The 23208-nt window shown below is 35.7% G+C and overlaps 2 protein-coding genes across 12 annotated transcripts in view; one reads left to right on the top strand and one right to left on the bottom strand.

Moving 5' to 3' along the window:
- VPS13A (vacuolar protein sorting 13 homolog A) overlaps positions 1 to 15118 on the top strand; it is a 109365-nt gene extending 94247 nt beyond the window's left edge. For 3 of the 8 annotated variants that reach the window (XM_032441137.2, XM_032441136.2, XM_085529922.1), the window contains 5 exons: positions 380 to 494; positions 9567 to 9652; positions 10365 to 10488; positions 11919 to 11993; positions 14287 to 15118. In XM_032441137.2, the coding sequence (XP_032297028.2) occupies positions 380 to 494; positions 9567 to 9652; positions 10365 to 10488; positions 11919 to 11993; positions 14287 to 14337 (451 nt within the window). In that variant the 3' untranslated portion in view covers positions 14338 to 15118. Of the gene's footprint in view, positions 1 to 379; positions 495 to 1955; positions 2951 to 8699; positions 8887 to 9566; positions 9653 to 10364; positions 10489 to 11918; positions 11994 to 14286 lie in introns of those variants that run through there. The other 5 variants (XR_014939758.1, XM_015849182.3, XM_015849181.3 and 2 more) reach the window with 5 other exon arrangements.
- A 3698-nt stretch (positions 15119 to 18816) lies between these two features.
- Positions 18817 to 23208, bottom strand: part of LOC107306238 (guanine nucleotide-binding protein subunit alpha-14) — a 52331-nt gene continuing 47939 nt past the window's right edge. For all 4 annotated transcript variants that reach the window (XM_015849193.3, XM_085529925.1, XM_032441372.2 and 1 more), the window contains 2 exons: positions 21893 to 22046; positions 18817 to 21351 (listed from right to left, as the gene is read on the bottom strand). In XM_015849193.3, the coding sequence (XP_015704679.1) occupies positions 21161 to 21351; positions 21893 to 22046 (345 nt within the window). In that variant the 3' untranslated portion in view covers positions 18817 to 21160. The remainder of the gene's footprint in view (positions 21352 to 21892; positions 22047 to 23208) is intronic.

Below are 23208 nucleotides of genomic sequence, written 5' to 3'. Positions count from 1 at the left end.
CATGCTTTATTTGATGTTATGATGTGGAATACTGATAGCAAAATTACAAAATTATTAAACCATGACAATCATAGAATCGGAGAATGGCTTTGGTTAGAAGAAACCTCAAGGATCATCAAGTTCCAACCCCCCAAACACAGACAGGGTTGCCAGCTACTAGGTTAGACACCATTTTCTGAAGTAGATAGTGTTATTTAGAAACCCTATAATTATTTCATAGACTGGTTACTTTCTGTTTATGTGTCAAATGTCTATACAGACAACAATAGCTGCTGTACTAGAATTTGCAATATTTTGAATATAAAATAGAGTCTTTGGTAAATATTATAGCGAAGTACCTATACTGATACATAATTTAAATTTGCTGATTTATTGCCAGAGTTGCAGATTCAACAGAAGATGTGGTAAGCCTACGCCCACCTCGCTTCTTTGGTGAAGATGGTGTTGTTAGACCTTATAGATTAAGAGATGGGACTGGAAGCCAGATGTTACAGGTGAAGAAATAGCATAAAATTTACTTTTAATTTGTTAAACTGAGTATTTTGTAGAAGTACCCTTTAAAAGAAATAAACCCTGTCATCTCTTGTCCAGTAACTCGGTAGTTAAAAAAATTCCATCTGATTTCATGGGTTTATGACCACTTTGGTGAGTTAACTTCCATGATTTAACTTTTGAAAAAGACGTCATAATTTATACCAATGTTATCTGTAGAGATTTGTGAAAAATATGGAATACTTTAAAAGAAGAGAATAATTTTTATGTATAATTAAATAGCTTATCATAAATTTTCAATTTTGATAAATAGTGGTGATAAATACAAAATATATATTTTTGGTGACTCTTATATAAATTTTAAATGATGACTTTTTCATCACAGTTCTTTATAAAATATCATATTAAATATACTTAATAAATGTACTTGAAATAGCTGCATTTATGTCACTCTACCTACATTAAAATCTTGTAAACAATTTAGCACAAGGAACATGCTGAGTAGTGGATGGGAAAGTTATTCTTTCATTCAGATACCTCTGAAGCAAATTTAACCTAGATATAAAGGTGAAAATAATTTCCATTATTGTGCAGCATACAAAGTTTATATGTTTTTCCTCTGCTATAAACAAAATTGCATTGTAACAATGCTTGCAAGTAAATAATAAGGCAGTATTTAGAAACTGCATTAATGGAAACTGGAGATGTGAGCAGTTTATTTTTATTTTTAATAATATAACTTATAAATGTACAATTTATTTTCAATAAATTTATTTTTAAATAATTAAAGGATTCTCACTGTGCAGATATTGGTCATACAGAAATAACCTCTAGGGAGATTTAGGTAAGAACAGAGTAGACTTTGGAGAAGGATTTTAGATTTTGTGAAGTAACTGAAAGCAATGTACAGAAGCATTACCTTAGGTATAGTGTAGCTGAAAACTCCCACTAATGAACAGTATGGGGTTGTTAATGTTCCTCTTCTTTCTGTTAAGAGTAGAGACTTTTAAAACATCCCATTTCGTGTTTAAAAGTTTATCATTAAAATAAATACTAACAGGCTAACAGATTCAGCTCTAACATGGAAATATTTTTAAGACATAGCATTACTTTTACTTTTTCTGAGTCTTTTTTTACATGTTTGCATTTGCTTTTGTTTTGTTTTTTTCCTAAGGAGCACTTAGGAAGTTCTGCAATGTCATGTGCAATTCCAGTTTTTCTCTGTTATATTGTTGAGTACATTACTGCCAGCTTTAATGACCCAACTTATAAGAGCATAACTATTAAGCTTGTTACATTTTGTGATGGCAGCCACCATTTGAAAGTAACTAAAATTTTAAAATTTCAGTGTTTCATGTTATAATTTACTACTGACAATTCCATGGCGTAGAATATGTATTTAATCCTTAATCCTATTGCTCTTCAACCAGGGTTTTTGGTTCTTAACTTTTTTCATTTTACAGATATGCTTCTGTCTTGCAGGAGAATCAGTGTACACATACCCCCCGGTATGCAACGTTCTAAAGAGCATAATGTCATCTTATGAGAAAAAGAGTAGTAACTGCATCCCTTTTATTTATTTTTTGCATATAGGTTTGTATTGGTAGTGCAGTTACTGTGTGGTATTGTTCTCAGCAGAATATCAGATTAGATCCAAATAAAACTTCTTTTAGTGATTGTAATTGCTGACCAAAAGGAACAGAATATAGAAGGCAATTCAACATGCTTGTACTTTGCCATGTACTGTCACTTCAGAATTTCTGTCTTATTATTTTGCTTAAATTACAAAAGTTTCCAGTCAAACAAATCATTCTAAACTAATATTTCTGCTTTCTTCTTCTCTTGTCATGCTTTCAGAAAAGACAGGCCTACAGGGAGTGGACTAAGACTCACGATAGTAGTGATGATGATTATGACAGTTAAGATAATTTATGTACTGTAAAAAATATACGTGGCCTTTGTCATATTCTTTTCAGTATTAACTGTTGTTGCTATAATTCCCACTGAGCAATCAGGGTTGATTCTAATACTACTACTGATACTAACTTCCTTCTAAATCTGTGCAAAAATTAAACAAAAAAAAAAAAGGGAGGGGGAAAGAGGAGGGAAGGGGGAAATGTAAATAAAATGTATGATGAGAGCTATACAAAGTAGCAAATATAACAAATCTACATAGAGGAATTATTGTTATATATGACTAGATATTAGGCTGATACATATAATGGTGTATTAATACCACAGCTTAGCTTTTAGTTCCACATGTGTTTCTACGATATGTATTTAATATTTTTGCATCCTTATTTATAACTTGTTAGAGGGTCATAAATACGTAAGTCTTCATTGAACTGTATAGTGAGTATTATAATACTGTTTGTTTAATATCCTATTTATTTCATATTTCACAACTATTTTGTCTGCTTTTCTTCTTTACAATAAACACATCTAAACTATTCTAAAATGGATTCATCTGTTCTGTTCCAGCATCACAGTTTATATTTCCTGCAACTAGGTTATGTCAAAACACTAGCCATGAAAACAAATGCATGTACTTTGGAAGTGACATTTAACTTAAGGTCTTATACTTTCATTCATAACTTGCTTTACCAGAACTCTGAAATGCTATAAATTATGTGTCATTTGGAATCCCCAGATGTATAAGGGTTTGGTTTAATTGTTTTAAATTGTAACCCTAAGTGATTTGGTTATAAATTTATGTTCCTTTCATAGCAGCACTAATAAAAAGTGAAAACCCCTATGTAAAATCAGTGAGAGCTGCTGAAAATGCCTGTATTTTATAAGGCTTCGTGCAGTAAAGCATAGATAAGAATGTAGATGCTTTTGAATATTATTTAGCTAGATGTGGAAGAAGACTAAATATGAACACTGAGCAACTTTGTATTGTAAAATCTAAGGAACAGTTACTTGTCCCTCTAGAGTTGTTTTAGTTTAAATTCACTGGAAGGCTTTTCTTTTTCTGTGTCTGATTTGTCCTTCAAATTATGTTTTTGTGCTGAATTTTAAAGATGCCTTGAAAGAGATATGACAGATACAGCTGTAATTACCATAGAACTCTTCAGCTAAACCTGAATTAGAATTGCTCTCAAGCAAATGAGCTTCCATGATGATTTCAAATTTATCCAGTGCTGTCTTGTGTTTCACTGTGTGTTGTCTTTCAGTTGTCAAAATTCTGAAGAAAGAACTGTTAAAACCTTTAAGTGTGTTTATTCTGGCTGTGTGCCTTTAAAGGCTGCTGATACTTGCACAGTGGGCCAAGGAGTACATTTGCCTGTAATCTCCGTGATCAAAGGAGGGAAAACTCGACTTCAAACCTTCTTTTAACTTAGGCTACTGATGCTTAGGATCACTACCTATGTCGTATTGCTATTTAGTTTGTAATAGTAGCATCACAGAGTTATGAAGAAATAGACTAAAGACTGTGTTACTGACTGTGCACTGTTGGAAGGCTTTGGAATTTCAGGTATCAGTGGATATCAGAAATATAAATGCTTGAAGAATGTTGGAAATTATCTTCAATCTTGAAAAAAGACTTGTCATGTTTCCTTCATAGAGCTTAGTTGTATTTTTTAAATTTTCTGTAGTTCTATGAATCTGAATTCCAGTACTGTTACTGAAGACTTAAAGGACTGCATCCTGTTCTTTCAACTTAGACTGCCAAATTCTCTGCTGTAAGCTGCAGAAAATTTTGATGATACGGCTTTTCTGGCATGTTTAGTTTTACTTTTAGTGACTTGCATAACAGTAACTTCAGTTTGTCTCCTTCCTGCTTGCTGAGGTGAAGATCTGTCTGTGATCTTTGTTGTTGCTTAGTACATCATTTTGTTTGTTTTTTATCAACTGAAGTTCTGTATGCTTAAGTCACTAACAGATAAATACCAGAAAACATTTCTGGAGTCATTTAAAAGACTTGTTAATAGTAATTGACAGAAGCTGAAGAGTTCTAACAGAAATCACTGATTTTTGCCCTTCAGCAATTAATGCTGAAAGAAGGGTTTGTCTCATGCTTAAATTCATTGCTTATGTTCTGTTTTTTAAATTGTTTTAATTTTCTCTCTCATAAAGTGAGAGCTTGTGAGGGCTTTTGTATGGTGCTGTGTAAGGGTTATTCCTCTAAAAATGCCACTGTAGTTTTAAGCTTAAACAGATGTTAATCCTCTAAACCAATTTTTCAATACAGTATCCTAATACAGCATTAAAAATAGTTAACTATGTGTTCAGCTTTAAGTTCAGAGTACCTTTTTGGTCAAGAAGCAAGTATGGATCAGGTAAGGGAATGTTTAAATGCATTATTCAAACACATCTAAGTATTCAAATGCCAGTCTGCCTAAAAGAAGAGCCAAGGAGTGGAAGAACGTGTCATAGTCCTTTATTCTCTTTCTGTCATGTCTCTTGGGCTTAAGTTCACATCAAATATAAAAATCCATATCTTCTAGTATATTGGTATGCTAAAATTGAGATTTTATTTCTTAAATTTATAGGCAGAAATACTTCCCAAGTTTGAAAATAACTTTTTTTTTTTTTTTTTCCTCTACATTGTCCTGAACATTACCAGGCATCTGGTCACATGCATGTTATCTAGTTTGCCCATAGCTGAATAACAGCTGTCATTTCCTTCCTCCCTAGGAGAGCCTGTTGTGTCTAGATTAAAGAGAAACCTTACCCACCTATACGTACAAAGCTTAAATATGATCATGTAATCATTACCCATCCCCAATCAGAAGAGTTGTATATATTTACAAGCTGTTTGAGACTGAAACTAATACCAGGTCTTTACAAGTAACATGGAAGCTTGTGTGATTTATGCTTCAATTGCAAGCTAACATAAAACTGTGTGTATGCTTCATATGTATGTATATATATATATGTATATGCAGTATATGTGGCAGAAATTGAAGAGTCCTATAGCAAAGTATACTCCACCTTGTTAGCTGTCAGAAAATGCAGAAAACTGCAGTCTTTTTCCCTAATTCCCAGCTGAACCAGTCAGGTGCTTCAGATGCTATATACTGAAGGACTTCAGTTGTGTGGACAGACTAAAAACATCTGGATGCGGTGATCAAAGTGAACTCATAGATTGGCATGGTTTCTCTGCTCAGTACATGTGAAGAATTCTCTTGGTCAGTTTTTTGGTATGAATACTAAGATATTCTGCCAGTTTACACAGGCAAATTTCATTTCTGTTGTTAAGGAAACATTCTTGAAAGAATGATACTGTCCTGACTTTTGTAGTCCTGCCTTAGGGTGAAATGTTAACCTTGACCAAAGATTTCTCTTAAGAGAAACACACTGAGCTCTGGGTTAATGTTCAGCATGCTTGAATGGAATATTGAATTTTAAGGTCATAGATCTTGTGCAAGAGCCTTAGCTCTGTTTTATTTATTTATTTATTTTCTATAGAGTGGCATTGTACATTAGGATAGCAGGAATGAGAAGATAATAGATTAATTTTAGTTCTCATTAATAAAGGATGAGGAAGGAATTCCACATAGCAGAAAAAATGAATGCTTTTATTCTGTGTTGTCTCTTTTTAACAACTTTTCTCCTTTCTTTATACAGTTACACTAAATCTAGCAAATCACCTATGTGCTGTTTAGAACTAATATTTCTGTGGGGAATATTGGATATATAGTCATATCAGGTTGTCTTGGCAGCCAAGACAGCTGACTCTCTGACCAAAGAGAGACTGCAAACCAAAATACATTGTGCTTAGGAATGAAAGCTGGGAGAAAAAAGGGAAAGGGAGCGGATGTTAAGGCAACTGTCTTCCCTCTCCCTGGTATCCCTACTGGACTCAGTACAATGAAAAAACAGACTGGCAATTTAAAAGCCTAGTAAAAAAATAAATTTGATCTGAACGTCAATAGAAAATGGTAGCATATGTATAATTACTTTTTAGTTAGTAATGCTTTACAAACTTTGTTCAGTTGAAGAGTTTAAAAGTGACGTCAAACATTCCAACTGTTGTTTCTTACATACTGCTGCTGCATTTTGGTAGAGCCATAGCCAGAAGTAACATGGATTTTAAATCTTGTTCCCCTATTTGCATATTATTATATATATATATTTTCATTTCTAACATAATCAAAGGCCTCTGTGCTTCTTTTCCAGTGAATTAAGGGCATGTGCTGTGGTTTGGAGTCTTTCTAAACACAGAGGTGCCACTTTTAGACACTGGGCATGTTTGCATTCCCCTGCACAGATGATCAAATTTAAAATTTTGTTTATCGCAGAGGTATCTAATTATCTGAATTATAGGTAAGAATAATTTTCTAAAGAGTGCATTTTTGCATTCATTGCTGTGAATTTTACGGCTGCTCGAGTGTTTTCAGCTGTTTCATATAATTTCAAAGTTGACTCAATGAATCAGAAGATTCAGATTATTAAATATTTTTTAAACTGAAGAATGGAAGTTTTGTTTTAAAAATCAGGTTTTGATTTCTTACAGTGGTGCAACTGATATTGAACAAACAGTGATTGACCAATATTGACTTTTGTAGTTTTGCATCATAAGACAGTTAGTATAAGATAATAGCTAGATACAATTAAATTAAAATTCGTTTATACATTCTTTAATAGAGAGGTAAATTTTATGTTCTTGTATGTTTGAGTTCTACCAGCTATTTTGCTGGCAGAGCATAGTAGTGCTATTTCTGTGACAATTATCAGCAGTAAACTGGTCTGTCCTTCTATGGTGTATTTCATAAGGGATAGAAGCATGTCTAAAGTGAAAAGAGATTTGCAAAAAAAGAAGGGTATAAAATAAACTAAGTAACAACAGGCATTGCTACAGATGCATGTTTTGTATTTGTGCAACACTTGGCCTGTGTTAATTTCCTGGTTAACATCTGCTGTCTACAAAACTATGGAACACAGATAATATGAATTTATGATCTTTAACTTAGAGCTAATAATAAGTTTCATCTCAGTTCAACTATCTGGATACCTCTGTGCACCACGTGCTTACAATATTTCTGTGCTAACTGAGCCACTTCTTTTTAAATTTTAGTAGTTTCTGTTGAATTTTTGGGATGTATGTATGACTGCCTTGTAGGATGTCAACCTCTGTGATGCTTAAGAAATGCATTTACGTAAATCATAATTCTCAGTACATTATCTGTACACTGAATGAGTTACAGTGGAGCAACATGACTTGTCAGAAATTGCATAGCAAGGTAGTGAGAAGCCAAAAAGAGCTAACTTGTTTCTTGTTAGTCCAGCACAGAGCTTACTCCAGTGCTATGCAAAAATTAAGGAAGTCTTGTTCTGATGCAAAAGAAAGACTAGATATCCTCTTCATAACGATAAGACTAAATTTCTAAATGCTTCTCCCCTGTAGTCACTGTTAGTAGTAGATACTGGTTATGGTCTGAAAGCATTGGTCCAGTAACAGAAATTGCTGGCCAAAATTCAGAACATGTGCTACAACTGTTAAAAGATTAAATACCTCTGTGCATATTGGCTACCGCTGTTCAATTATCCTTACCCTTTCTGCACTGCTGAAATAACATAGAAACTGCCTTGTGAGATAATTTTTTAGTTACTTAGTGGTCCAAGTTTCTACTTCATATGAGATGCAGGAAGAAACTCAAATCCTCTGGTGACAAAACTAGACATGCATAGCCTGACTAAAGAGTTTTCAAAAATCTTTCCAGAAGAAAAAAAACAACACATAAATTTCCAATTTAATAAGCTCCTAATTCTGTATTTATTATGCCATTCATTTTTATGTATTCTCCTTGACCTTGATGCTCAGTTTTACAATAATGAACTTGTGCAGTGTCTAAAACAGGGAGGCACATGATCAACAGTTGTGATTTTGCAGGCCAACAGATACGAGGACAGGAAAATAATCTGAATTTCAATTTGCTGTCCATGTTCTTTCTGGAAATATTTATTTTGAGAACCAGTTACTCAGATGTTCTTGTATTTCAGTAATGAAAGAAGCATCTGTGAGGGAAGGCATCATTTTTAGAAAACTGGTCAAGTGGAGTTATCTGTGCTGTCAGATTTCCAGTTTTAGTGTAAACTTAATGAAGAGTCTTTATCATTTAACAATGGTAAAAAATAGTAAGTGTTCTGGCGTTTTAACTGTTTGTGAAAGCTAGCCTATGTTTTCAGTATGTTAATGGTTGGCTGTTTATTGAATTGCACCTGTTTATACTAATCTATTTTTATTTCCAATATAACAGATGGGAAACAGGCAAGCAGTTGGGGATCTCCCAGACAAGATGCACTGATCTTAATGTGATCACTAGTTTGATCAGTAATCACCTGGGAAGTCAGAAATCTCTTGGTTGCCAAGCCGTGTTAAAATTGCAGAGCCTCTGTTAAAAAAGAAAAAAAGAAAGAAGCAAATAAAACAAAAAAAAACATTAATCTGCTGTCACTGTGTTGTGAATTTGTTGCCTAGTAGGGAGTATACAGCTACAATATTCACAGCAATTGTGGTGGTGTTTTGTTTTTTGTTTGTTTGTGTATTTGTTTTTTTTTTTGTATTTGTTTTTCCTTGTTTGTTTGTTTGTTTTTTTAAGTTAAGCAACTTGACAGAGAAGTGAAAGAATAGATGAAAGTGATAAGCGTTGCCTCAAATGCATCTTTACGTTTCATTGTATGCATGACAAGTAGGATTTTGTAGAGTTAAGTGTGGATTGAACCCAGGGTTAATGACTCCAATGTTTCAGAGTTCACTCTTCATAAAAATTAAAAATATGAGCTGTATTTTAACTGTACTTATTTCTTGTGTTGTCTTTGAATTTTATGAGTGGTAGAGTGAGCTAAAAATATGTAGCAATTACATTGTTCCTTGCCACTTCTTCCTGGGACTGATTTCTGTTTGCATACTTGCATTTCTAAGGACAAAAAAATTTTGCATAATGTAAATATTAGCTGTAACAGACCTGTTAGCCATATTCCGAGTTAGGAAAGAAGCCTTTTACATAAAAGTATGTGGTATGTACTGTTACAGCTAATCCTTCTGGGACATAATACATTTTAAATAATAAACACATTGATTTATACTTTCATACTCAAAGCTATAAAAATTTTGTCTCTTTTAGAAAATTGAAAATGGAAGGTTTGCAAAACTCAAATATATTGCGCATGCTATGGTCAACAGTACAGATCTGTTAATGGTGACAAAGAGGTAGGCAGTTTTGACTATGAGTAATAAGTACGTAAACCTATATTATAAAAAGTGTGTGTGGCTGAATAATTCTTAATCTGTAAATGTGCTTTGACATATGTGCCATTTTGTATATGGATAAAGTACTGGGGAAGGCATGCTTAGTGTCCTTTTTGTTAATCACCTCCACAGCGGCATTGAGCAGTATGAGAGTATGTTCTTTGGGTGTCATGGTAAGTTTCCTGCTTAAGAAGAGGAAAAGATTGTTTGTTTTGTGATTTCTGCAGTTGAGCAAGATTCATAATAAATCGGATAAGGCTGAGGTTAGTGGATTGTGAGATTCTATTAGAAGTTGGCATAATGAAGGAAAATGCATAATATAGGAACAGCGAGTCAGCAACATTTAATAAGTACCAAGAATCCTGTGTAAATTAAGTCTATAATTTTTTGCAGAAACACAGCTAGAAGTATTGTTTTGCTTTTGTTATGAAACTGATTTAAGTGAGAGCATTCAAAATTCAGGCTTTTGGAAACAATGCTGTGTAGTTATTATATCTAATTAGAGCTGAAATGTTTCAGAACAAATGTATGATGCCACTGAATTTAGAGCTGAAATGTTTCAGAACAAATGTATGATGCCACTGAATTTAGAGGTAACTTGATAATGTCAGATATTTTTTACATTGATTTTTAAATTATGAATTTCTTTTTTGTTGCTGTTGTCATTGCCTAGTGGTGTCTTATTTGTGACAAAAGGGACATTTGGACAGTTGACATGTGAGTGGCAATACACTTACGATGAATTTACGAAAGAACCATTCATTGTTGATGGCAGGAGGTTACGCATTGAAGCAAAGGTAAGTTAACCTGATCACATTTTGTCTTCCTTTAGTGTCTGTTTATAAAACTGAATTCCTGATCTTTTTCCTACCTGAGGCGTTCTTGGAGAAATGAGTTTAAATGTGGCATTGGCATCCCTTAGATCATGATTTTCTGGCTATTTTTAAGCAGAATGCAGACTTGGTGTTTGCAGCCGAAATTGTTCCTCAAGTCTTGGGGATATTCTTGCTAATGTTTGCCAGTTTGTCTAAAATTTACAAATTTCATGCTTTTCATTGAAACAAACAAAACCCTGATAAATTGGCAGTGGAAAGCAATAAGAGATTTAAGCACTGATAACTGAACCAGAGCCAACATTCCTTATAAAAAATAATTCATTGAATTCTCCATGAGACTTTTTTCTGTTTTCATTAAGTTTCATGTGTGTAATTATGCGTTTTGGTTGTCAGGACAACCTTGACATTGTGCCTGCAAAGTTTTTCACTTATACTTTTTTCTGCAGAAGACCATAAGAAGCAGAGCCATATTGCCTTGGAATCCTCTCAATTTGATTTCTAACTGTGTGTGAATTTGTATAGGATAAATTCCTACCATAATTCTTAGTTCCCGTAATTTCAAATGCTGCTAAATAACACATCCATCTTTATTCTAACACAGCAATCATTTCGGAGTCCAATCACTTGCCTGCAATATGCTTTTTATATTGAAATCTGTGGCTGAAAACAGCATTATTTTATTTTATTTTATTTATTTATTTTGAAGCACTACTTCTGTTTTTTTTTTCTTCTGGAGTCTAAATTGCAGTTTTCAAAGTCCACTGCTTGCAAATCAGTATTAGTAGAATGTCCACCTAGATAATGACTTGAAGGCTAATGAAAAGTTAAGAGGGAGTACTGGATTGTTACCCCACATATACTATTATCTGCTGTCCTACTTTTTATTACAGCCCAGTCTCTGGTGGCTCCATGGCATAAAGTAGTTCCATTCTACTATGTCTTTATGCAGAAAATAAAGTTTCTCAGGGTGTGTGCATAAGCTGTGACATACTCAGATTAGTATAATAGGCACATGGTAAACCATGTCTGCCTTAATATTAAATAACTGGTGAGTAGTTCTTGATTATTTTTATAGAATCACATAATTGCTTGAATTGGAAAGGACCTCAGAAATCATCCAGCCTCAAAACCAGATCAAATTCTCAGGGCCGCATTCAGCCTGGCCTTGAGCATCTCTGGAGAAAGAGCAGAAATGCTCAGGTCATCCTGTTCCAGCACATTACCACCTTTTGTGTGAAAAACTTCCCACTGACATCTAATATAAGTTTCCTCTTTTCATTCAAAGTGACGCCTTCTTGTCATATGAATTTTGAAGAAACTAACTGATTATTATTATTTTACTTTTTTCTTTCTTTCTTTTCTTTCTTTTTTTTTTTTTTTTTTTTTTAAAGGAAAGAGTAAAGTCTGTGTTCCATGCCAAAGAATTTGGAAAAATTATTAACTTTAAAAGTCCAGAGGATGCTAAGGTAAAGTCAAAATATTGTCACAATTGTTACATTTGGCTTAAAAAGGGAAGACAAAAAACCAAAACCTACTCAAGTGTTGAAAAGAATGTGTTTCTTATTATACTTACAAAATTCTCATCATTCATAGAAGTAATCTCCCTGATGTCTCTGTTGAATATTAGTTCAATTACTTGATTGTTTGTTTGGTAGATATAGAAACAAAGTTTCTGGGAATGTAGGTAAGAGGTGTGTGATTGTTTCTTTTAAGTGTTTCAGTGCAAACAAGATTGCTCCAGAATGTGTAGGGGATTATTTAGTCTACTCAACACAAAGTACATGAAACTGCTTTCTGTTTCCACACAGCGTTTACACAGATGGAAATGGGAATAATCTATTCAGTACTGAATCTCATTGAGAAATACTCATTCCGAACATCAAACTTTTCTATGCTTAAATTTTGAGAATTACAACTGTCTGTCAGACAGCTGTTTTTAACAGTACTGCCAACAAAAGTAAACAATCAAGAATATGAACTAAAACATTAAGTAAGGTTTGATAGAATATTACTGGTGAACTGCGCCCAGAGTTTAAGAATGAGGAAAAATCCTAGTAGAAAATGAAGCAGTTTAGTTGATCCATCACATTGTCATTATTGGACACGTTCTACTTGATCTCTCCATTTTGACATAGTTTTTCTCTGCAAAAGGGTGGTTCAGGCCTACTCCCAGAATTACAAAGTAGCAGGTTTCCTCAAGTTCTCACTTCTATCAGAGTGAATTGTTATTTTCACAATCAAATTAATTGTGCATATATACACACCAGTGGCATATGGATATGGAGCATTCTGTGAAAGTTCCACCTGCTCAACATTTTAAGTTCCTTTTGTTTTCGCAAGGGTAGCAAACATTTGCATCTGAGTAATATCTTTTGGCTCCTTCCTCAAAAAACATCACAAACACTGTCAAGGTCCTGGAGGGCCCCGTGTTGAACTGAGACCCAGGAATCTGTGTGGGAGTCAAATCCCAGCTGTGCCTCAGCTAAGCCAGGAAGAATACCAGAAATCAAAGTAGTGCAAAGTAGTACACAAAGTATTATGTGTATTGTAAGTCTCAAGCCAGAAGGAAGCTGAAAAAGCTGTGTGTACATTAAAACAGAAAAGAGGTTAGCCTTTTTTAGGAAGGTCCATGTACTTAATGAATCCAACAGGAATGCAAGTATGAAGGGGAAAATGGTATTTGTCGCATAGACTGGGTATGGATGGTTGTTCTATTGTAGAGAACGAATATTTAACAGATTCGTCAAAAATTAGAATCAAAGTCTTGGGGGCTAACCTGCGGAAGGAAAAAATGGTCTTTGAGAGTTGCTTCTGTATGGTTGAACCTATGGTCACTTCTGCAAATGTTACACTTATGGTTTATATATAGAGAAGAAATTGAGGCAAGCCTTTAAGTAATGGTAAAAATGAAACTTTCTCAGTAACGGGTATGAGATCACTTCAGTGACACTGCCTCAAGAACTTATGCTGTTTGTCAGTCTTGTGGACACTGCAAGTCTGTTCTGCATCTGTGAGAAGTGCCATACTCATAGTGTAGAGGTGGTACTTGGGACAGCCAAGTCTTTCCTGACACCTTCAGTATGCCACTAAACCAGTATAGGGCTGTAGTGGATAGGGAAGTACCCTCAAGATCTGTGACATAGAGCCTGATCATGTGACAGAACCTTATATTGGCTTGCCTTCTTTGAAAGCTACCTTTTTAAAGCCAGTCTCACTGCATAAAATTTCATTTCATACCCTAGCTCTCCATTGTCTGTCCTTTATTTATTTTTTTTAGTGTCTCTGGAACTAATTTCTCTTCCATAGTCAGCAAATATATAAATACTCAGAGGAAACTGAATATCTCCAAGGAAAGCTTATTTCAAAATAACCCGTATTACCATGTCTGCAACCCATTTATGTCCACTGTCTTGTTATTCTTGCTTTTAACCTCTCATGTGGGACTCATCTAGTGTTGTAGACTAATGCAAAGAATTAATAAGTGTACATGTCATTTTTATTTAAAAAAAAAAAAAAAAAAAAAAAGCAGGACCATCAACGTGGGCAGATTAATTAGCAGTGACAGTCAATGTCACCACACCAATGTCATCTTTTTCAAGTGATAAAATAAGGATTTACCATCTAAAACAGAAAAACGTTAAAACTCAGGCAGAGAGCAGATAGACAGTGAAGTGTCTTCTGCCGGAGCCAAATTCTCAACTGCTCTGTATGGATTTTAACAAGAACATGTTTTCATTTTTTTTCTTTTCCTCCACACAGTGGATCCTTTCTAAATTGGAAGAAGTGAGAGAGAATCGGCCAAAGTCATAATGAATGGAGAAGCACCAAGGGATGAAGTGTACTGAGCAGCTACCTTCTAACTCCTTTTGAACAAGAAGAACTAGTTGCACATCAGCAATATTTTACAAATAAAGAAAATGAAAAAGGAGGGGGGGAGGCTAAATTAGTTGGCACACCGATCTGTGGATGTCATAAAAAGAAAAGTATTATTAAGTTTCAGAAAACCCACAAACCTCTAGTGATGAAAATGTTTTGCCAAGTTTCAGCTATTTTATTAAGCTTGAAAATTCCAGATTTCATTTTTTTTTTTTCAAAATACAATTTATATGAATTTGCTCAACTTCTTTTGAAGGAAGCATTAACTTAATTATCACTGTTTTAAAGCTCAAATCCTATGGAATCTGTTCACCAGAAAATTCTTAACTTAGTTAATCACAGGAGGGGCTACTTAGTTAACAAATACTATTTTCTTTTATAAATGAATAGGCCAGGTCACAATGAATTTTCATTACAGTATCACTTTTAGTGTGAACTTTTTTATATCCTACTCAAGGAAATGTCATTACACCCTTATCATTATTAAGAGAAAATATAACAGTTTACAGAAACTTATTATGGGGATAATTAATATATGTCTGCACTAGTAATATGAATTTAAGCTTGTTATTCTAAATAAAAGTTATAGCAGATTTGCAGCTAAAAAAGGAAGATTTGGGGTTATAAGGGCACTGTTGCATACCAAAAATATTTGCCGTGGATATTGTGTGCTAAGCAAGTGACTAATAAAGTCAGATTTATATTAAATAACAAATACAGTATTTCACAGGTGCTTTTTTCAACACTTCTTATCCTCTGGAACTTTTGTTTCACAGAATCACAGAATGACCCGGGTTGGAAGGGACCTCAAGGATCATGTTGTTCCAACCCCCCTGCCTAGCAGGGCCACCAAACATACACATTTACTAGATCAGGTTGCCCGGGGCCCCGTCCAACCTGGTCTTGAACACCTCCAAGGACGGGGCATCCACAACCTCCCTTCACTTTCCTAGTGAAGAACTTCCCCCTAACATCCAACCTAAATCTTCCCTCTTTCAACTTAAAACCATTTCCCTGTGTCCTGCTATTGTCAGCCCTTTCAAAGAGTTTACTCCCCTCCTGGGTGTAAGTTCCCTTCAGGTATTGAAAGGCTGCAATGAGGTCACCCCGCAGCCTTCTCTTCTCCGGGCTGAACAAGCCCAACTCCCTCAGCCTGTCCTCATAGGGGAGGTGCTCCAGCCCCCTGATCATCTTTGTGGCCCTCCTCTGGACCCTTTCCAAAATCTCTATGTCTTTCTTGTACTGAGGGCTCCACACCTGGACACGGTACTCCAGATGGGGCCTCACAAGAGCCGAGTAGAGAGGGGATAATCACCTCCCTATCCCTGCTGACCACCCCTCTCCTGATGGAGCCCAGGATCCCATTTGCCTTCTGAGCTGCCAGAGCGCACTGCTGGCTCATGTTAAGTCTCTCGTCCACCAGGACCCCCAGGTCCTTCTCTGCCGAGCTGCTCTCAAGGACAACTCCTCCCAGCCTGTACAAGTGCCTGGGGTTCTTCCGGCCCAAGTGCAAAACCTTGCACTTTGCTGTGTTGAACCTCATTAGGTTCACCCGAGCCCAGCTTTCCAGCCTGTCGAGGTCCCTCTGAATGGCATCCCTTCCTTCCACCGTATTGACCACACCACTCAGCTTGGTGTCATCAGCAAACTTGCTGAGGGTTCACTCCATTCCCTCATTGATGTCATTAATAAAGATGTTAAAGAGCACCGGTCCCAAGACAGACCCTTGGGGGACACCGCTTGTTACTGGCTTCCACCTGGACATAGAGCCATTGACCACCACCCTCTGTCTGTGGCCTTTCAACCAATTGCTTATCCATCTAGTTGTCCACCCATCAAATCCACTTCCCTCCAATTTGGAGATGAGGATGTGGTGGGGGACCATGTCAAAGGCCTTGCTCAGGTCCAGGTAAATGACATCGGTCGCCTTCCCTTCATCCACCAACGCCGTCACTCCATCATAGAAGGCCACAAGATTAGTTAAGCATGACCTTCCCCTGGTGAAGCCGTGCTGGCTGTCTTGGATCACATGCTCATTCTTTATGTAATTGAGCATGTTGTCCAGGAGGATCTGTTCCATAATCTTCCCAGGCACGGAGGTGAGACTCACCAGCCTGTAGTTCCCTGGGTCCTCCCTGCTCCCCTTTCTTGTATATGGGAGTGACGTCACCCTTCCTCCAATCATCCAGGACCTCACTTGACAGCCACGACTTCTCAAATATGATGGAGAGCGGCTGTTTCTTGCCTAGATAGCAGAACTTTAATAGGTAGAGCAGGAATGTGTGCGATGCTGCTTCCTTCTCAGATGTATTCATTATGGTATTGTTGAGTGAATGATTACTGCAGTTGATAAGAAAGTACAGGGAGCAATACAGCATTACATGAAAGCTTCCATAAGTTTCCATTTTGAAAGTCTTCAAAATTAGTGGTATGTACTTCCAAACTATTCTTTCGTAACAATTGTTTGGAATGTTTATATGTTTGATATTTTATGCTTCCTACACTGCTAGTGGTGCTCAACAGATCCAAGTTCCTGCATTATTGTAAAATCTGAAACAATGAGCATGCTGACATGCAAGTGCAGCTATTTAGTTTACTCTGCATCTTGACTTAGATGTTGAGTAACCATTTAGTTGATTACAAGACACATATTTAATTGTACTTTTTCCCATTAATGGCAAAGTGAATTCTGTGCTATGGGAATGACTGTTTTACTCCAATTGTTTGTGCAAAAAACTCATACCAGGACCACTAACTCAGGTTATAGTCATACAAGATAGTACTTTGGCTTAGATAAATATTGTCACTAGTTGACAAAACATCTGGTTTTTTGGGGGTTTTTTTTTGGTTGTGTTTTTTTTTTTTTTTTTTTTTTTTGTATTTTTGTTGTCGTTTTGTTTTGGTTGTTTTTGTTTGTTTGTTTTTCTTTTAATCTATGACTGTTAATTATAGGTGGGATACTTCAATTTACAGCCACATCATGATCTTCATTCTTTGATACTTTCAATTGCCTCTTCTTCTCCCATATCCCTGGTATTTCTTTTGTACTGAATTTTCACTTCTGATATCTCTTGCAAGCAAGCATATGATACATTCCCATTTGTTTATCTCTTTAATTTATTCTACTTTCTCTTCACAGAGGTTCTGTTTCAATGCTTCATCTCCAGTTCTTAGCACAGTTGTCCTTTATTTTGCTCTTGTTTCTGAAACCACAGCTGGTTCTTCAGTGGTATTTGAACAATTTAATCATTAAAGTTGAAGGAATTATCCTAGATATGTGTGTCTGTGGTTAAGTTTATACTTTGGAAAAGATAAAATTCCCCCAAAATCCAGCTTTGTTATAAAGTATATATTATTTTGAGTTTCTGTGCTAACAGAAAGCTTTGAGAATTAGAAACCTCAAAGTCTGCTGGTTCAATCAGCATTCACAGTGTATAAAATGCAATACAGAACCCTTCACCACCTCCCTCCTTGTCTCAGCATGTTACAATAACACGGTTTTCTGTAGTTCAGTTCTTCTACTCAGTTAATTTATCTCTTTCCTTTGTTTTTTCCTTATGCTTTATCCATGCAATCATGAGTGAATTTTGCCATACTTCAGTAGACTTCAATTTCTTTTCATAAAGCAATTTTGGAAAAGGAGAAAGGGATTCAGATATGTTATTATGTAGTTCATTGGATTGCTTTTTGCACATTATTTGAGATGTCCACTCTGGTGTGTGTAATTCAAATCTCAAAATATCTTTTTTCTAACAAGAATGTAGAACAAATGTATTCATTTTCAGTGAACATTTACATGCAAATATGCATGGCAATCTCAACAAAAATAAAAATATAGACATTTAAGCCTGTCTACTGTAGTGCCTAAAGAATACCATGGCCTTTAATGAAGAATTGTTTCTATTCTAGACATATGTTACATGAACTTATTTTCTTTCAAAATGTCATTTAGATTTTCAGCAGTATTTTGTTACTTGTAAAATTACCTCTATGGAAGGAGTGACCAAATGTCGAATCAAATATGTTGACTAACAGAGCTGCAAGGTGCAGGTGACTGTATTATGCAGTGTTCTAAAATCAACAGTCTAATAAATGCTTGCACCCCCTTTTGTTCAGCTGCATGCATTTACTGAGCATGACTTCTTTTTGGTTTCTGCCCTCTTTCCTGCCTTCCTGCTGCCCCAACCCAACCTCTTCTCCACCTTCAATAAAGCAAACTGAATTTTGAGTGGAATATGATTATTGTTTTCATTTCATTCCTCATACACTGCATTAATTGTTTGGTGGTTTCTTACAAGTGATGTTATTACTCAGAATTTGTTGAGTAGAAATTGACAGATCAAATTCACCTCTGACAAGACAGTAGAATGAACTTCTGTTGTAGCAGCGTCAATGAGAGAAGAATACAGATGGTAGTCTTTACCTTTGGTAGGATGAGTTTAATTAAAATGTTTGTCTCATGAAACTGGTGAAAATTTTACATAGCATATTATAGTTTCCATACAGAAAATGTTTGCATTATCGTCATCTTCTCTTGAAACGCAGATTTTTATATTTGGTGTATTACATGCTTGAGAGCCTTATGCTTTTCTGTCCAAAACGGAATGAATTAGCACATAACAAACACCTTCTGCTTCCTTTGGATTTGCCCATTTATTGCCCATTTAAGATTTGACTGCTATTTTTACCAACAGATTCCTTTGGACTTTCCTTACATGTGTACATATACATATAAGTATCATTGAAGAGCTTAAGTTTTATTATCTGGCACAAGAAGTACAATCACAGTCTTTGTCACTGTTTTTGCTTTTGTGACTCTAAATGAGATCTAAGTATCTAAAATTCCACTCACAGCAGACACAAGATTTTAGAATAGAACTTTTTGTTTGCAGGGCACATCTGATAAAAGAATTCTATGTTTTGTTTTAATACTTCAAAGAATGAGTAAATTCACTTTTAAGTTCCCTCCTACAAGGAGTATAAGAGCATCCATACCATTTATTTTTGGTCATTCATCTCCTGAATAATGTATCAAGGGCTGAAACAAAGGTGGCTGTTAAACAGGTTTGATGATAGGAGAGTAACAGTGAAATAGGAGTGAAACTGAATTTTCATTTTGCTGGGTCTCTTCCACATTTTTTTAATCTTTCCAAGTATTCATTTCCTGTGTCATGCAGACTATTATATGCAGATTCATGACTTCAGTAGTACCCTTAAAGATGCTTTAAAGCATTGCTTGCAAAGTGTTAAATAAGAGCTCATACTGATGGGTTTGGTAAAATGTGGAGGTCATTCTGTGCTTGTACTCCAGCAAAACCCAACTCCTGGATTCCTGACATCAAGGTACTTTTCAGGTAGATAGCAAACTTTGACTCAGGTATGAAGCAGAGAGTCTAGACTTCTGTCCACTGAATTTTGCAGAAATCAAGTCGTTCAACCACTTGGACATTTTATGTGCTTTCCTCCATTAAATCTGCTGCCCTGGGAAAAGTTGGCATTTTAGTCCTTTTGTGTTCTTATAAATAGAAGTTTGGAAGTAATGTAGAGCTTCGGTAGATATGGATTTCAAGACAAGAAATCTTAGAGAATCTAAGCACATTTTTGGAGCAGAATGAATGCTATTAGCAGGAGGTCCCACTAAAACAAGTCCTTTATGAGTGCTCCTGGGTTAGATGATTAAACGCCATTGACTACCAATGGGGTTTTATAATGGGTAAAAAGAGTTTTCCAGTCTAACGTCCTTAAGATGTTGTTTGTCTGAGAATTTTTGACTGGGTGAATGAAAACTGATTGAGCTACTAATGAAGCTGCCATCATTAATGGAGAAATTTGTAGCTGAATGAGTGGAGAAGTGATGGCTGGAAATCTCTAGAGGAGAGGTTTTTCTTCTCTCTAATCCATGTAAAACTACCTGTGCAACTCAGTGAAGGGAAAGTGCAAGGTATGAAAAGCAGTTAGTGCAAGTTACTTTATTGATTTGAAGGAATGTAAGGACTGGATTACCGTGTGGGCGATACACCAGTCACTAAAGCAGTGAGTGCTGAGAACATTCACTACATAACTTGCTATTTGAGAAAACCTTTTTCCCTTAAGAAAACAGCAAACTCCACTGGGTACCTACAAGGTGCAAATCTCTCATTCTTTAACTGCAAATGATATGCTATTATTATTAGACATCTAAACAGGAATGCAAGGCTATATTAAAATCAGAATAAATAATAATCTGTAATGCTTCCTAGGAACATGCCATGAGTTTTTTCTATCAAAACAATCAGGACATATTTCTAAAAAGTTTAGCATGTTTATCCTTGCCCTAGTCTTTCAACCATATTGCTTAGAACAAGAATTTTTAAAAGACCTTCCTCCTTAAAATAACACTGGCTTACCAGTGATGCCTTAGAAATGATAAGCTGTGATGGTAAATGATAAGATTATTTTAAAAACTAAAAACAAAATGAAGAATGAAAAGCAAATACAGCTTGGGGAGTGATGTAGCTGTGTGCATTTTTTAGTATACTTAGTTTCCACAGCAGTCACAAAGTAACTCACAGATGAAACTAATATGGAAAATAGAATTTTAAATGTGTATGCTAAAAAGTAAACTTGGAAACTCAGACTTAATACTTCTCTTGATCTGTATTTCAATAAATATAAAACCATCCTCTCATCCCTGGAATTTATAAGACACCTCTTTTTCAGTCAACACATGCTGTGCTTTCAGTAAATCACACCTTATGGATGCAAACACGTATTTAATTTAAACCAGATTGAACTCCCTCAGATTTAGTTGTAGGATTGTGTCCTTGACAGCAGCAAAGACGAAACGAATATTTTCTGTGTCTGTGGCACAGGTGAAGTGGGAGTAGATGACCTTTTCCTTTTCAGGATTCTGATCCTGATACAGCTTCAAAATGAAGTCTCCTGCAGCTTTGACGTCTTGCTTAGGTCCTGCTCAAAAACATAATTGGTGCTTTTAAACAGTAAAAAAACTACACATCAGGAAAGACACTCATGGTGGCATTGAGCAGGCTAATTGTACATTTAAATAGGAAATAGCTACAAAGAGCAAATCACCCAGCATATTTTGATTGCTACACTGCTGAAATATCTCAAAGACTGTGAGAGAAATTTTATACAGCAAATACACAGTAAACAGGACTTTATTCAGGAAGGGGATCTTTGTTTCCACTATAAGTAGTACATTATATGATACTGTATTAAGTGGCGGAATACATCCGTGATTTTCTTTTGGACAATTCAAGGTGGAAAGAGTGCTTCTGTTTACTTAATAGTGACAGTGCTATTAAAATAATACATCTTTCTTCAATAGTTCAGTTAAAATGAATTAAAAATAAAGCAGAGACTGAAAGAGTGTAGACATGAAATATATGAAATATGCTGTGTAATTTTACTTTCCCTTCTCCATTCAATGAGCAAAATCTAGCTGATTTATGTATCTTTGTCAGCATAGTCAAGGATGAATGCTTACCTGTGTATTCTGGAAAGTAGCTAATTAGATGGGAATACATGATTTTCTCTTCTAGAAGATCTTTTTTATTTAAAAACAAAATGACTGAAGAATTCAGAAACCACGGGTATGTAATGATGGTTTTAAATAAGGCCTTGCTTTCTTTCATTCGATTCTACAACAAAAATTAATATGAAGTTACAACTCTCTAAAATGCAGCATGTGTAAATTATTAACCAGAGATCATAAAGGCTTCTTTTAAAGTCTTTTTTGTTTAATTTGTGCATTTATATATATATACACATAACTTTTATTAAGCAAAATTGTAATCAACTACTACAATTGTAAATTGTAGTAGTTGATTATTACTGTTTGTGTTCTATATTTTATAAAATAAAATTTACTGGCTTTTGGACCACCACTGTGAATGGGAAAATGGGACAAGAAATCAAGGTAAGCCTTGATTATTGGAGGCTTTGTATGAATTAATTAGTAAGGCCTGTGAAAGTCTCTGCTCAGTGAAAGTCTCAGCTGACCTCACCAGTGGGAGGCAGGATACATCTGATCTCCCATCTTACTGATCTCTTATCTGGTGACAGCAGCAAGACCTGAGCAGAAGGCATAGAAGAACATCAGGGCAGAATCAGGTTGAGTTAAGGTGGAGGTGGTTGGCATGGAGCAGGCTCTTCAAGGCACTGGTCATGGCCTCAGGCTATCAGAGTTCCAGAGGTGTTTGGACAATGCTCCCAGACATAGGGTTTGAATTTGAGGTGGTTCTGTATAGATCCAAGATTTGGACTCATTGATCTTTGTAGGTATTCTATAATTCCCTCTAATAAGGGAGAAAGGAAGACCTGGAGAACTCCAGATCAGTGAGCCTCACACCTGTGCCTGGAAAGACTGTGGAGCAGATCCTCCCAGAAGGATATGCTAAGGCATATATGAGATGTAGAGGAGATCTGAAAGCCAGCACAACTTCATCAAGGGCAGATTGTGCCTGACCAATCTGGTGGCCTTCTATGTTGGAGTCACTGCATCAGTGTACAAAGGAAGGGCAAAAGATTGTCTACCTGGAGCTGTGCGAGGCCTTTGATTCTGACACTACATCCTTATCTCTGAATTGGAGATGTGGGTTTGAAGGCTAGACTATTCAGTGGATAAAGAACTGTCTAGATGGTCACAGTCAGGGGGCTGTTGTCAGTGGGTCTGTGTGGAGGTGGAGATCAGTCAAGAGTACTGTCCAGGGACCTCTCTTGGGACTAGAGCTCTTAAATATCTTTATCAGTGACAGGGATTGAATGTATCCTCAGCCAAGTTGAGTGATGTAGTTTTAAAAA

Source organism: Coturnix japonica, chromosome Z (assembly GCF_054131305.1).
Source record: "Coturnix japonica strain WE chromosome Z, WE-NBRP24, whole genome shotgun sequence".
In the NCBI taxonomy this organism is placed as follows: Eukaryota; Metazoa; Chordata; class Aves; order Galliformes; family Phasianidae; genus Coturnix; species Coturnix japonica.
This window is presented reverse-complemented; position numbering and strand designations above follow the sequence as displayed.